General features: G+C 39.7%; 1 protein-coding gene across 16 annotated transcripts in view; it reads right to left on the bottom strand.

Annotated features, from left to right (window-relative positions):
* dmd (dystrophin) overlaps positions 1-16,400 on the bottom strand; it is a 1,983,813-nt gene that overhangs the window by 967,106 nt on the left and 1,000,307 nt on the right. For all 16 annotated transcript variants that reach the window (XM_072585000.1, XM_072584994.1, XM_072584999.1 and 13 more), the window contains one exon: positions 11,379-11,549. In XM_072585000.1, coding sequence (XP_072441101.1) covers positions 11,379-11,549 — 171 coding nt within the window. The remainder of the gene's footprint in view (positions 1-11,378; positions 11,550-16,400) is intronic.

Below are 16,400 nucleotides of genomic sequence, written 5' to 3'. Positions count from 1 at the left end.
ATCCTCCCTCAGCACAGCTGTAATTATATCACTTAAAAACACCACTCCCCCTCCTCTCTTGCCTCCTTTTCTGTCCTTCCTGTAGCATTTGTATCCTGGAACATTAAACTGCCAGTCCTGTCCATCCTTGAGCCACGTTTCTTTAATACTATGATATCCCAGTCCCATGTTCCTAACTATTCCCGGAGTTAATTTGCCTTCCCTGTTAGGCCTCTTGCATTGTAAAAAATGCAGTTTAATTTATCAGTCCTACCTTGTTCTCTGCTTCGTCCCTGCCTGCCCTGACTGTTTAACTCGCCTTTATTCTCAACTGTACCAGTCTCAGATTGATCTCTTTCCTCACTATCTCCCTGGGTCCCGTCCCCTCCCCCCCCCCCCCACCCACCCCACCCACCCACCCTGCTAGTTTAAATTCTCGTGAGCAGTTCTAGCAAATGTCCCTGCAAGTATATTAGTCCCCTTCCAATTTAGGTGCAATCTGTCCTTCTTGTACAGGTCACTTCTACCCCAGAAGCAATTCCAATGATCCAAAAATGTGAATCCTTCTCCCATACACTAGCTCCTCAGCCATGCATTCATCTGCTCTATCCTCCTGTCCCTGCCCTCACTAGCTTGTAGCACCGGGACCTCCTGGTGGAGATCTCCTTTTTAAATTCCTGCCTAACAGTCTGTATTCTCCCTTCAAAATCTCAACCTTTTTCCTTTCTGTGTCATTGGTTGCAATGTGTACAATGACCTCCTGTTGGGCCCCTTTCCCCCTGGAGAACATTCTGCACCCTCTCTGAGACATCCTTGATTCTGGCACCAGGGAAGCAACACACCATTCTGCTTTTTCACTGCTGGCCACAGAAACGTCTGTCTGTACCTTGGACTAGAGAGTCCCCTAATACAATCGATCATTTGGAACCCGACATACCCCTCATTGCATTAGAGCCAGTCTCAATACCAGAAACTTGGCTGGTCATGCTACAGTCCCCTGAGAATCCATTACCCCCTACATTTTCCAAAACAGTCTACCTGTTTGAAATGGGGATAGCCACAGAAGACTCCAGCACTACCTGCCTACCTCTCTTACCTTTCTTGGAATTAACTCATCTCTGTTACTGTATCTGCTACTTTCCCCCCTTTCTACAAGTGCCAACCATCACATCCCCTCGCTCTTGTAAATTCCTCATTGCCTCCATCTGTCTCTCCAACCGATCTATTCGATCAGATAGGATTCACAACCAATGGCATTTATTGCAGATATAATCCTCAGTAACACGTAAACTCTCCCTGAACTCTGACATCTGACAAGAAGAGCACATTACTCTACTAAAGGCCATTTTTGCTTTTTTCAGTCTGCAGACCCAAAATATAGCACTGTCTTACTCCTCTAAAAACACTTATGGCTTATATTTGAAGTTTAATCAGGAGACATATCTCAATAAGACATATAAAATAGAAAGAACCCACTCTACTCACTACTGCTGACGTACTGTAAGACCACACTTAAAATATCCACTTATCTGTTTCTGTGCTATGAACTCTCCCAAACAGGTTCCTCCAAGATCAGTTGCAAATTTCACTGTTTGTTAATTTTCCCAGATGTACTCCAATGTCCAAAGATACATGAATTCAACAGCAAAGGCAGTAACTACACAGGTTCACTGCTCTGTTAGTTAGAAGTGTGGGTTTCTTTCTCTCTCCCTCTTGCTCACTGTCTTTCTCCTGTACTGACCTCGTCATGTGCTGTCTTTGTCTGTCCCTCTCCCTTTTAAAATTGCTGTTGTTTTGACTTTTTTTCTCCCAAGTTCCAAAACAATGCAACAGCATATACAACAGTAATTGCTGCTCCTGGAATTCAAGGAAATCACCTCCAACACTTAAAATACCTCAAAAAAGGAGCAGCTGTTACAGCAAGAAAGATTATCCAGAATCCTCAACTTGCTCATATCCCATCACATCATATTTTGAAAGATTTTCAATTCTAATGAAATTACAGATTTTAAGTGTTAACTCTGCCTCTCTCCATAGATGCTGACCAGGTGAGCGTTTCCATCATTTTGTGCTTCATTTCAGATCTTCAGCATCCACAGTATTCTGCGTTCTGATTATCACCACCTCTTTGGTGTGTTACTCAAGTATCACCAATCTTCCCATTAATTCTGTTGAGATATTTTCACATTGCAAAGGTAAAAGTGAGGTCAGGTCGGGCCGGTCATATTTTGTAGGGTCTTTTACCCCATCTAACTACACACAAACATCAGGTGCAGGAATAGACCATTCAGGCCTTCAGTTCTGATCCTCCATGGACTGAAATCATACTTCATCTGATTGAAAGATCTGATTGAAGTGATTCACAGTCAAAGAAATTTGAGATTTACAGTGTAAAGGGGTCTACACATACAAATTATTGTGACGATATTCAATTTGATGTTACTGCTGCAATAATTGAGCAGTGAAGGTATGTATGTATTGATGTAAAGTGAGGAAATACAAAGTACTTTCTTGATAACGCAACAATATTTACACAATTACTATTGCAACAAATTATGATGTAGTTCTCTTTTATGTAGCTGTCCAAAATCCCTGTACAACCCTGCTTGCCATACTAAAATTACACAAACACACATCAGCAAAGTGATAGGTGCCTAGAAAGTAAAAGTGATATAATAAAATAATTTCTCTTGGACAGTCCTGCTCCTCTCTTCTTCTGAGGCAGTTGGTCATCAAACAGAAAGTAAGTGTTTTTTTCACCTCATATGTCTCAATATTATTCTTTTGAGTGTAAGGTGGATCATCCATATTGTACTTTGAGCATTTGGCTCAGGCAATTTATGCTAACACTTTCTGTTATATTAAAAGTTAATTAAAGATTAAATTAACTGGTCAGACAACTGTCAAAATGTGTGGCACAAAGCCATGACTTGATGCTTCAGACTATTATCAAGAATAACGTTGTTATGTTTCAGTATCAGTAAATTGCCATTCACTTGTATAAAATTTTACTGCAGCTTTGAAGACTGTTAGGTCTTTTTCCAGGTTATTTTCTGTTGTCACCAATATATGCTTCATTATAATTTTCCCTTTCCAATTTTAACTTTGGATCACTGCCTTGCCTGCAAATCAGGCATTAATTCAATATATGACACGATTAAATGTTTTTTTCTCATGGAAAGTATATAGATCCTTGGTATGCTCAATTTGATGACGATTACTTTCATAGCTCGAGAGAAGAGTGACATATTATTGTCATTGCAATGATACTATAGGAAAGGAACACCTCAACATTTTCACATGTAATTAATAACACTACATTAATGTAAGGTTTGTGTTTTTTGACAAATATATTGTACCAATAACAGCAATTGGACAAGTGAACATGTTTTTAAAGCAGTAATTACTCTGCAGAATGGGGTTTAAAGAGTCTGCACAAGTGAGTTGAAAGGGAGCCGAAAAGAACATAACATGCAATCTCTCCAAACTGAATTGCATTCATCTTTCAATTAAAATGTAATTTCTGTTTTCAACTTCACAGCTTCAATCAACCCCTCATCCAAACTATGCAATTCATCATCCTAATTGGTAGAGATTATATTCCATTTAGGAACTGATAAGTGCAAAACCAAATTGTTCTGCTTCTAGGAAAGATTTTGAGAAACAATCTTGAGTTAGCTAAATGGATCAGAAGCAGAACGATCCAAATTATTCACATTTTTGTTTGATTTCGTTTTCTGTAAACATCATTGTGTTTCCCTTATTGACTCTGGCTTTTGCAGAATTAGTTCATTAGAGAAAAGCCCCTGGATGCTACTTCTACAATTTCAGTGTTACTTGTTCTTCTGTTTACAATACATCGCTTGACATTAAGGGTTCACAGACTACTATAACTCACAATTTAGTTTAGTCAGATTCATTGGAGTATATCAGTAACAACCTTTCTCCCCTCCTTTGACATTGTTACTTGCCTATGAGTACAACATACATTAGTGATAACAGGTCACTTTGTGGAATGCAGCAATCCTCTACAATCTGTTCAAAGCAAAATTCCAAAGCATGGAAATATTATAACTTTAACAGATGCAGGAGTGAATCAAAAGTTCAATGAATGTTGACTGGCAATCAGTCCTGATTCCATGAAAACATTTTGTCAAATTCATTTTGAGGCCAGTTTCAAGGGTACTGGCAAAGTGGTGACGAATTAATAATACCTGATCCAACAAGACACCCTCCTCAAAATTTACTAACCTCTTGATTATCTGATGTTGCAAATAGCAGTGTGATTTCTAGGAGAAAACAAGTTTCAAATTACAGACCTCTGTACTGAACTCACTGGTTAAACAATATTAGTAACTTTCATATCAATGGCTTCACAGGCAAGTGGAATGAACAGACGTAGGTAAAATGCTGCCAGGAACAGGAATCAATCAAACAAAACTATTTAAACAACAATAACAACATCAGATCAATAGATGTAACATATGGCCAGTAATCAGCAAAATTGTACTGTAAACTTTACCCAAAGCAAGAGAGAGAGGCAGGCTATGTTCATGTATATCTGTCCCTTTGTCAGCTTTTCATCCTACGATATGATCGTTTGTGCCAAGGTGATCAACCTTGTGTTAAACATCTCCTGCCATGGCTCAAGAGTTCCACTCTGAAAAAACACCATGGAGTGAGTGGAAAACACAATGGTGTGTGAAAGGAGGCAGAGCAGGTAATAGTGTTGTAAATCATCTTGGACTCGCGAAGTAAAACCTTGAATGTGTCTCAACCAATCACGGGAATGTCTGTAAGATGTGTAAATAAAAAGCTTGTGCGAACTTCAACAAACAAGAACAGAAATGATTCGGGACTATAATGTTGACAATTAGACAGGGTCAACATCGTTTTGGGGAAGGAAAATTGTGTTTGACCAATCAACAGAAGTTATTTGAGATGGTTATATGGACTGTTTTTAGGTTTCCATAAGACACCATAAAGATTATTGTGGATAATAAGAGCTTGTAGTTTAAACAATATCATATTTGCATGGACTGAAGATTGTCTGGTTAACAGGAAACAGATGCCCAGCATAGATGTGTATTTTTAAGATTGGCAAAAAGTAACGAGTGGTGTGCCATGTGATTGGTGATGGGATATCAACTGCTTCCAATTTATAGAAATGACTTGATTGAAGGGATAATGGTTGTCAACTCTGTCGATGACACAAAGATAAATAGATTAGGTTAGATTAGATTACTTACAGTGTGGAAACAGGCCCTTCGGCCCAACAAGTCCACACCGACCCATCGAAGCACAACCCACCCAGACCCCATTCCCCTACATTTACCCCTTCACCTAACACTACGGGCAATTTAGCATGGCCAATTCACCAAAACTGTGGGAGGAAACCGGAGCACCCAGAGGAAACCCACGCAGACATGGGGAGAATGTGCAAACTCCACACAGAGAGTCACCTGAGGCGGGAATTGAGCTAACCACTGTGCCACCATAAAAGTAAGAGGATGAAAGGAGGCTCCAAAATAGACAGACAGGCTGAGTGAATAAGGATCTGGTAAATGTGAACTTATCCATTTCAGCAGGAGAAATATTTTAAAAATTGTTTGAAATTTGAGAATTCAGAACTCCAAGTAATCTTGGTATGTGGACAGATAATTAATCAAAGCAAGTAATTAGGAAAGCTAAGAGAATATTATCATTTATTGTGGGGAGATTGAATGCAAAAGTAAAGAAGTTACTTATACAGGGCTATGGTGAGATTGCATCTTGTATACTGTGCACAATAATCTTGAAGGAAAGATATAAATGCATTGGAGGCAGTTCAGGGAAGGTTTGAGACTAATATTTGAAATGCCAAGTGGCTTATGAGAGGTTAGAAATCTGAGACTTGTATCTGCTGGAGTTCAGATGAGGAAGGAAATGACTTGAATGGGTAGATGTGGAGAGGTCATTTCCTCTCCTGAGAGAAGCTAGAATTTGGGGTCACCCTCTAAAAATCAGAAGTACTATTTAAAATAGAGACAAACTTCTTTTTCCTCTGAGCGTTGTGACTCTTTGGAACTCTCTTCCTGAAAAGGTGGTGAAAGCAGAATCCTTGAATTGTTTTTAAGATGGAAATAGATAGTTTTTTATTTGGCAAGAGTTGAAAGTTAATCAGAGATAATACAAGGATGTGAATTTGAGATCACAATCAGATCATGTGATCTTATTTAATGGAAGGACAGATTTGGGGAGCTTAATGGCCTACTCCTGCTTCTGATTCACAATTTGTTGTAGAAATCATGTCACCAAGCAAGATTTAATTTAATCAGGTGCATGAAGCAAAAGGAGATGATGGTACATGTCAGCAAGTTGGATAAATTGATCTGGGGTTACCTAGTCACGTGGAGTGTTCCTGCCAACATAGACTGGCTGGGCAGAGTGTCATGTTCCTTGGTTGTAATTTTCTTGTTTATTGTAAGCACAATGTTTGAGAAAATTATAAGCAACACCTCTGCTATTCCTTCCCAGCTGACCTCAGGATCTTCAAATGCAAACAGTTAAGCTCTAGTCATTTGTCAGTCTTACATTTTGAGAAAATTTCCTGAGCACCATGACTATTTCAATAACAAAACTCTGCTAATTTCCTTGTTTCCGCATTTGGTGGTATTACAACTTCCCTCTGAAAAAGGAGGCAAATATCCAAATTATTGGCCATTCTTTATCTCCCCACAAAAAGTTTCTTAGAAAATACTGAATTTCTGATATGTTTTTCATTTGGGATGCTTTGAAGTTGTGCATTGAGTCTTAATTTCAACTTGTCACATGCATATCTGATGCATCACTTATCTATTCAGTGACAACCTACTGTTCATGATTCAAAAATGCAAAATTGCAACCCATCAATTGCAGATATGTTCTAATCTACCTGCTCCACATGAAGCTGGTGGACACAAACCCTAAATGTCATTGTAGGTATTTATCCTAATCAAGCTGTTATCACACACCTCTGAAGCAGGTGGGACTTGAACTCAGGCCTCTTGGTAAAGAGGTAGGGGAACGACCACGGTGCCACTGGAGCTAACACATCAATGGCAAGTGTGCTGAAAAATATCTAACATACCTGTAGCTGCATTAGTAAAACAAGGTGTGCCACAGTTTGAAACTTAGTTAAAAAGAAATAATTGCCCCTTTCTTCCACTAAATTTGTCATGCCAGCAGAATTAATCCACTGAAAGAGAACGTTCGATGACTCTGTAGTATTTTAATAGATTTGTTGTTTATAAATCCATAAAAATCTTGAAGTAACCAAACTTAACTGTATCAACTAAGATTAAGTACTTGTAAGAAGGGGGTACTGATTGGATGATTACTTAAACACATGCAGGAAAGGAGGTTCTCATTTGTGTTTTTTTCATTTTTAAACTTTCTTAACCTGTAGGAATTCTTACTCTTAAGTATCCAATTTATAGGCACAGAAGAAGGAGCTGCTTTGTGAGCATGACTGAATAGTTCTACTCTCTAGTCTCAAGCTGATAGTAAAAAAAAGTTTAAGTTATGGCAGGGCAGCTTGGCCATGTAGAAACCCCATGCTTTGGTTTGGGATGGAGGTATTCACTTCACATGGCCTAGGTGAGCATGAGTGCAGCAAGGCTCACAAGCTGGAGAAATATGAACTCTGGGTTTCAGAGATCAAAGAGCAGATGGAATCACACTCAGACATCTGTGAGACAGAGGATTATATGGATACTACATTTAGGAAGTGGTCAGACCTCAGATAGTGACATGCAGATATATAGGGAATGGGTACACAGCGGGCAGTTCAAGAGGACCGGCAGGTAGCATTGGAATCCCACAAGGTTATATTGCTTGCCAATTGTTCTTCAGTTTTGGAGACTGGTGAGACTCATGGTTTATCAGAAGTGTGCACCAAGTGTCAAGCCTGTGGCACTGCAGCTGACTCAGCTCTGGAAAAAATGGAGGGAAAAGAATAGAAGAGCGGTAGTGATTGGGGGTTCATTAGTTAGGGAATCAGACAAACATTTCTATGGCACTAGTCATGATGCTGGGATGTTATGTGTCATCTCTGGTGTTAGGGCCAAGAATGTCACAGAGTAGCTGCAAGGCATTATTTTGGGGAGAGTTCAGGGAGTTGGGATCCATATTGGGCTGGGGTGGATCGGATAAAGGCTTCAGTCTTCCTACCTCATGTTCAAAGCCTTACTGTATTTGCACAACATGGCTTCTGCTGCTTACATCAGAATAATGTCTATTATATCAAAGGGATTTGAATGTACATGGAATGCCAAGTACAGGCATTCCACAGCCCTCATCACTGGAGTTCTTCATGTCCCAATGTGTTGATGACCATATAAAAATTTGTATGATGTATTATTTATGTAATTATGTATGATGTGAATGTTCAATCTTCACAATATGAAGGACCTGTTCTGTTTCTGATATTCCTCACATAGGTTGATTGAAGCTATGACGAATGGACGTCACAGCCGACGTCATTGTTGCTGTGGGCAATGTAGAACAAATGTGCAGAGAAATTGAAAAGAAGCAAATTTGTCAGTAAGCCCAGAACCAGCAGCAACCTCCAGTCTTTCAAGGAAGATGAAGACATTGAGCAAGAGAAACATCATGTTCAGTGAGAGACAGCAGTGCAGCGTTGGTTGGAACAAGCCAGACAGGACTGAATTTACACTCATGTCCAATTGATGTCAATTGAGTGAAGTCATCATAAACTTAAATTTGTTATTGCTCAAAAGGCATGTAGTCTCTGTTTAGAGCCTAATGCAAATGTTGATAGTTGGCTTGTTATTCATTAAAAGTTAACAGTAACAACTGTTTGAAGGCTTTACAATATGTGATGCTACATACTGATCAATGAGAAGATGATGGAATGATGGAAATAAACAGCCTGTCAGGCAGTATCCATGGAGAAAGAGCATGCTAATGGTTTGCATCAAGATGACTCTTTATCACAGCCTATCAGAGATGTTATGCTATACTGAGCAATATAGCACTAAGGCCTCTGTCGCTTCATTCTTGTAGGTGCAGTTACTATCAGTCAATCATGCAAATGATGATGCAAAGACAGAACACATTTAAGAAGGTGAGGTTCCAATGAAGTGTCAGGTTGGGCTCTCTGTGACTTTTCTTTTTCACTTCCCTCCCACTATGTATGCTGTGAAGGGGCTATTCCTGGCTGGCACTGACCAGATTTAAAGCAAAATTCAAAGAAGCAAAAGGAGATGTGAGCAAAACCTTTTCACACTGTGAGTCGTTTCAGTCTGAAATACATTGGAAATGTGGTAGAGGCAAGCACAATTGAGGCATTCATTAGGACACTAGTGATTATTTGAATGGAAAGGAAGAGTAGGGTTATTGGTGAAATTGCAGGAGAACAGCATTAAGTCATCAGGATCATTCAGAAATTTGGTGCAGACACATTCAAAGTCACATTCTGCACAAACAATTCTGCGAAGATTGCTTCTGTTTTCTTCCCTTCTTGCTAAACAACTGGATATCACATTTTACGTCAAAGTTATCTGAGTATTAACTAGCGCAAGAGACACTCAACAAATCTTGTGACAGCAGGATCAGGACCACAGGGAAGAAAGGCGAGAATTATGTAATATTCTTCATAACTTCTGGACATCCCAAAACATGTCACATCCAAAGGAGTACTCTTTTCACAATGGAAAAGCAGCAGATAAGGTGTTTACTTATCACATTGTTTGTAGGGCTTTTAAACATCTAGATGATGTCTTCTCTTCATGTTGGTAGGATAAATATTGGTCTGGACACCGTGGAGAATTTCCCTGTTCATGTTTCAATAATGGGAACTCAGGTGCTCTTAAGCGGACAGACAGGGCTTAGCCTCAATCACATCTGAAATATAGCACCTCCAACAGTGTAGCACCCCCTTAGTGATGGACTGCAGTATCAAATTAGATTTACTTGCTCATGACCACAAGAAAGGATTCTGAAACTGTGACCTTCTGACTTAAGAGGTACTTGACACCTATTTAAACATGTTGTTTGATATCCATGTGAAGCAGTAAGGGAAAGGAAACCTTGTACCTCCTTTTCATTGATCATGATGCAGCCCTCTCCCTTCCTTATCATTTAGTACTCTAGGTTCTTGTGATTGGCCTCCTAATACACAGATTACAATTCCTGCCTGCTGGCAGGCAATACATGACACCAGGTCTGCATGGTGGACTCACCCCCAGCATTGAAATGAAATCAAAGACTTAAAAGTTCTTCTGGCCTTATATGACAGTGGTGTCCAGTCGGACAATTTGGTTAGTGTATTAATTCTATTTTTCCACCAACTTTATCACAGCATCTATTAATCCATTCAATCATAAAGAAAAATCAGAGATGAGAAAAACCCCAAAGGCTGAAGTTTATTCCCAAAGTATTCAGTTGATCATTTTTGGCCTGCCTTGCTGCTCCATAATTATGTGATGATGTTAAATTTACAATAAAATATGGAGCAGGACCCCAACTTGTTAAAACCGAATAATAGCTTCAAAATCGTCAATTATAAAATATTAAAAAGAAAAATGCTGGTAATACTCAGCAGGTCGGTAGCATTTATGGAAGCATGATTATAACTTTTCATCACGGAGGATGAAAAGGTCAGTCCTGAAATGTTAACTCTGTTTGTTTCTCCATAGGGCTGCCAGACATCCTGTCTATTTTGAGCACTTCTCTTTTTCAGTTCAGATTTCCAGAATCCACAGTATTTTGCTTCTGTACTAGTTTATTTAATATCTTGAAAAAGGCAAGATAACTTTGGGAAAATGAGGGTCCCTGATTGGAGCTCAGATAGGAAGCATGACTATAATATTACAAAGCTGTTCCAACAATTCATAATCCTATTTAATTAAGCACCACAGCGTGAAACAGGCATTTGAGTATTTGACATAACTTTTGCAGAAGTCATCTGTGCTCACAGAGAGTTGATGCTAAAACACCCGAGCACTGTCTTTTAATGCTTCTCAACTTCATTGCCAATGAGAAAAGGAAAGGTAAAGGCAAAGTCGTCATAGTCTTAGTAGACCAGCGGGCCGTTCTCTCAGACAGTGAAAGAGAGAGAGAGAGAGAGAGAGAGAGAGAGAGAGAGAGAGAGATGGGTTAACCTCAGGATCACTACATCTCAGGCAAGGGGAGAGGTTAAGGACACTCCGTGGTAACCTCAGCTGGTCCAGGAATTGAACCCACACTGTTCTGTACTGAAAACCAGCAAGCTGAGCTAAAGTGAATCCATTGAGAAAAAGTGACCACCCTGTTCAATGTCAAAGCATTCACTCACATATGAGAACTGAAGCTGTGAGCCAAAGGTGACAATTCTTCATTGACCTTATTGCCTCTCAAGATCTTAAAGTCACTCTCACCTTACTCCAGGCAACTTCAGTGTCTAAATTAGTTGGCATGCCTTCAACGGCTGATCTCCTTGTCAGTTCTGCATCTGTTGCCGCTAGCCATTCTGTCAAGGCATTAACTTCCTTTCTGAGCTTGCGGGAAAATTTCAGACACTTCTCCAGCTCTTGCTTTCCTTCAGTCACCTGCATGACAGACAAAAAAAAATCAACTTGTTAGGGCAATTTTTAATGTTGACCACAGTACAAAGTGTCAAATGTAATCAACTGAAAAAAAGCTGTCTTCATTTGCAACTGGATATACCTCTGAAAATAAATTTAATTTCCATTCATCTCAATGCCACTGTTTTTCCAAGTGATCCTGTGAACTTGGCAAAAAGTTCTCAACTCAAATTACTCACTTTTTATCCATCTTGTAGACAGATATTTTTTAATTTGGAAAGCTGCTGACATGACAGGATCTCTTCCACATATCGATAGTTCATAAGGCAATGGCACACTGAAAACCACCTTCATTCAAAAGTAATTTTCATCACTGTTTTTGTGGCATTTAAGAATTTAAGGGAAACAACTAATTTTGCAGGAGTTCTTTAGAGATGTCAGTTGGCTTACTGGAGCAGTCAGGTCACCCTTTGGGATTGTTATGGATAAACATGCATATTATAAAAGGTCCAACAATTAAGCTCTTGAGTCATTCAAATCTGCAGCCCTTTAATTTTTGAAAATAAAAAGGCTTTGAAAAAGGTTTGCAGTTTTAATAGATGTTTGTTGATAAGTGCATGATATTTATCTTTAAAGAATTAGTCCTGCTTGACTGTTTCCACATCCAACTTTAATCATATGAGGGACCAGAAGTAATTGACTATACTTGATAGTGGGTAATCATTGGATTTTTCTTTTAACAAAAAGAGTTATTTCATGTTATTTTAAAGCTTGGAATTTAAAAAAATGAAACAGATTTTCTTAAAATATAATGATGTTTGCATTAACGATATTGTTAACTTTATTTAGTTTCATCTCAGCATGGCATCAATACTGGAAAAAGGAACTGGATCACTGGGGAAGTCTTCATTAGAATCATGTTCTGGTGAGTTGCATAACAAGGGTGATAAATTAACTTTAGAGGTGGGGTGAGGAATTGAGAGAGTTAAGAAGTGGCACAAAGCAAGAGGTCAAGGTGGCAATAAGTGTAATCATAATCAAAACATGGCAAGATGGCACAGAGTGTATGATCATAAGTGTGTGGAATCAGATAAAGCCAGAATTTTCTAAAATGATAAAACAAAATTGGAACTACACACTCAAACAGAACATATTATGTACAAACATAGTGATGAATTGTCTGGTCTCTCTTTTGCTTCCGCTCTTATATAGTGCATTGTAGTGTGGCTTTCATTACATGAATGCTGCTGATATGCTGGAGTCATTACCAATAAAGGATGGCCAATTTACCGAGCAGCAACCCGGTGGTTTGTCCTGGTAACCACATACCACAGCGGTCTGCTGCACAGTGAAGGCATCATGACTGCTACATTGTATGTTGTGTTAGATCACACACTGGCTGGATGAAGAGAAAGTTGTGGTCGATCACAGGGTTGCTTTGTGGCCTCTGCAAAGCAACACATATGCAATCAAAGGGACCCTGCAACATGGGAAAATCTTCATTTCTCAAAAAGCTATGTTCACTCTACTTTCTTCCTTTTGACAAGACAGGAGTAAAATATTCAGCCGTCATGCAATGCATTGACCAACCCTTTAAAACAATGGCTAACAATGTGGAGGATACCACAAATATCTCTGACTTAAGCCTGGTAGCAATGCGATATATCATGACTTCTTCATAACCACTGTCAATGCTGTCCTCAACATGCTGTGGGGTTGTAGTTCTGGCTTCAGCAATTGGCATATTTCTGTGAACTGAAAAGAAACAAATGCTTGGCACATCATTCCTCACTAAGATTCAGGTAAGGACATTATTCCATGAACATTGTGCATACCCATGGCTTTCTGTTGAGAGCTTTCTCAGCCTCTGCCTTCTCACTCTTCCAACAGCATGCCCTGTCCCCAAAGCACATTGCCAACCAGTTGGATGATGCTGGTGAGGAGATCTGTTTGTGGAACTGAGGCCTCGGTGTTTGCTACAGTTCTATCAGGTGCTTTTGTTGCTGGGCTGGATATTGGACTTGTCGATAATTCTTTCCCCAACTTGGGTGCCTGATGACCTCTTGGCCTTTTCAGGGACCTCACCACAACCCATCATAGGTCATGTTAGAGGGTACCAGAAGTCACCAATCACTCAGTCACAAGAACAGCCAAGAGAGCGGCACAGTGGCTCAGTGCTTAGCACTGCTGACTCACAGCACTAGGGTCCCAGGTTCGATTCCAGTCTTGGGCAACTATCTGTGTGGAGTTTGCACGTTCTCCTCATGTCTGCGTGGGTTTTTTCCAGGTGCTCTGGTTTCCTCTACAATCTAAAGACGTGCAGGTCAGGTGAATTGGCCATGATAAATTTTCCATAGTGTTAGGTGCATGGGTCTGGGTGGGTTACTCTTCGGAGGGCCGGTGTGGACTGGTTGGACCGAAGGGCCTGTTTCTACACTGTAAGGAATCTAATCTAATCTAAAAAAAGCAACTAATCTTAAACCGTCTGATGATGTATTCCCACTGCTGAATGAGTGTTCAGCTGTGCATGTTTAAGAGATGGAATATTGGAGCATCAAGTTTAAAGTGGCAATGTCATTATCAAAGCAATATTATACATTGATTGGTACCATATTCTGCCAATTAAGTGTATCTCCAGCCATGCACAATGGCTCCAAAATGACATCCACTGCACTCTACCTATCTACAGTGTGGGCTACACCAGATGTCATTTTGAAGTTACAAAGTCATATATAGCACTACAAATAGGATGGTAAAGAGATAAATTTTGTAGTTAATATTTTGATCCCTTAGAAGTAATTTCATCAAACTAGCTTTACCACAGTATCAAGTAGTCAATACTGATATTTTTTGAGCAATAAAATGTCACCGATATTAACTTACATTTGTTTTCATGATTCTGTGTGACTGGCAGTGTGCAACCCAAAGTGCTGAACAAAATAAAACACACTGTATTTTGTTTTGAGAAAGAGAGTTTCTTTCCAACAACTTTCAAACTAAAAACAAACTTGTCCCATTCAGCTAGACCAACCGTCCAAAACTTCAGGAAATCTTAAACTAATTTTCATACTTTTGCTCTTGAAATGGTGCGTCAAAATGGATACCTTTCCACGTAGCCAACTGGAATGAACGCGTGTCAAATGAGAGAAGATTTTGTGCTCATTGATACCCTGCAAACCTGACCTCTCCTAACATTGTAGACAGGAAGTTCATTCAACTCCTCTTTGGCAACTCTCGAGTACAAAGCCCAAGCATGTGCTACTCTTTTTTTTGTAAATTGGAATGTTGTCTTTAAAAAGACAACCTGAATAGGGCAGCCACAGGCTAGAAGAACTGCAATTAAATATAAAAATGCTTGGCTAAATTCGCCAAGTCACTGCACTGAAAGCCATAGAAGGGCATAGACATTTCAAAAGAATGCACACAATTTCAATGGGACTGGTCTCCAAAACCTGGTCAAGGAAATGTGCCAAAGGAATGGAGGTAGAGGAAAAGAGACAGTGTCAGAAAGACTGTCCATTCTCCAGGAAAACAAAGCATACAAGACATATGTTATTAACCATCTCAAACCCCCTAAGTTACAGATCTGCACAATCAACCCTTAATATTGCAACCTAGTTAAGGAAGGTGCTAACATTTCATCTTGAATCCAGTGTCAATATTTCCCCACCAAGTCATAGAAGTCATGAGTCCTGAAACAGATAATCATGGGTATCACTGTCTATGAGAGTGCTTGGTAGATGGCAGTTCCAACTTCCCCTTTACCTCTAACTTTCAGCAACTTCAGTGAAAACTCTTCCTTTAGTAAAGGGATCCATTCAATATGTGACATTTCACTGGAATCACCATCAGATCATCCCCTATGGGGGCGGCTAGAGGCCTCATCAGTGCCAGCTTCTCGAGAGATGCAGACAGATTTGGTGATATCTGGAAAATATAAGCCTCTGATGCTGGTTGCCAGGATTCTTGCTGCCGAGTTTCAGGATTGAATAGCTATTATTAGACTAGCCATTCCACTGATCCGTGCAGAGAAAGATCCAGGATAGATAAATTGATCCACAATTGAGTAGAGATGGCTAGAACAAACTAGTCTTGTTTCCTAGGACAACAGCACTTACCAAGCATCTAGTTCCTCCACGCACTACATCAGGGCATGCAGGTATGGTCCTAACTTGCCTAGTGTCAAGCTCCAGAGGTGCAGACAACAGCATTGCCATTATGAGAACAAGCAGACACCCTCAGTCATGCATTCTTCTGTAGCTGCTCCTCAGGTTATACTTAGGAGATGATCAACTCTCGTTGACCACAAATGAAGGGGAAGGCAAAAGAGAAAAATGCATTTTTTCTCCACACTGCTGTTAAATAAACCTCATTCTAGCTGTACAAACCAGTTCTTTAATTTACGGCAGTCTTCAGATTTAAAACCTCTGTCAGTCTCGGCTAATCTTGGAAACAGAAATTCCTTTTACATCCCAATCTGACTTAATCCAATACACCACATGTCCAAATTCCACAAGTTCTGGGCTCACCACAACTGATCCTAATTTTGATTGGTTTCTTGGAAACCCAGTGGCAATGATACAAGCAAGGGTCATTAGGCCTTTTGTGCCTACTCTACCATTCAAGACGACTGGTGGATGATCTGCTTGCGACCTCGAATCTGCATTGCAGCCGACTCCTCTCACCTTTCACTACCTTTCACAAGAATCTATCTGATTCGGTTTTAAAAGTAAATCAGCTTTTTAGGTAGAAAGCTCATGACTTCTAAAAGAAAACATTTCACCTGTTTTAAATGAGTGACATGTAATTTTTAAACAATGACCCCAACTTCCAGTTGCGGATCCTCTCAAAAGAGGACATTTCTTCTCCATATCT

This window comes from Chiloscyllium punctatum, chromosome 15 (assembly GCF_047496795.1).
Source record: "Chiloscyllium punctatum isolate Juve2018m chromosome 15, sChiPun1.3, whole genome shotgun sequence".
Taxonomy (NCBI): Eukaryota; Metazoa; Chordata; class Chondrichthyes; order Orectolobiformes; family Hemiscylliidae; genus Chiloscyllium; species Chiloscyllium punctatum.
Note: the sequence above shows the minus strand (reverse complement) of the source record. Positions and strands in the feature narration are given on the sequence as shown.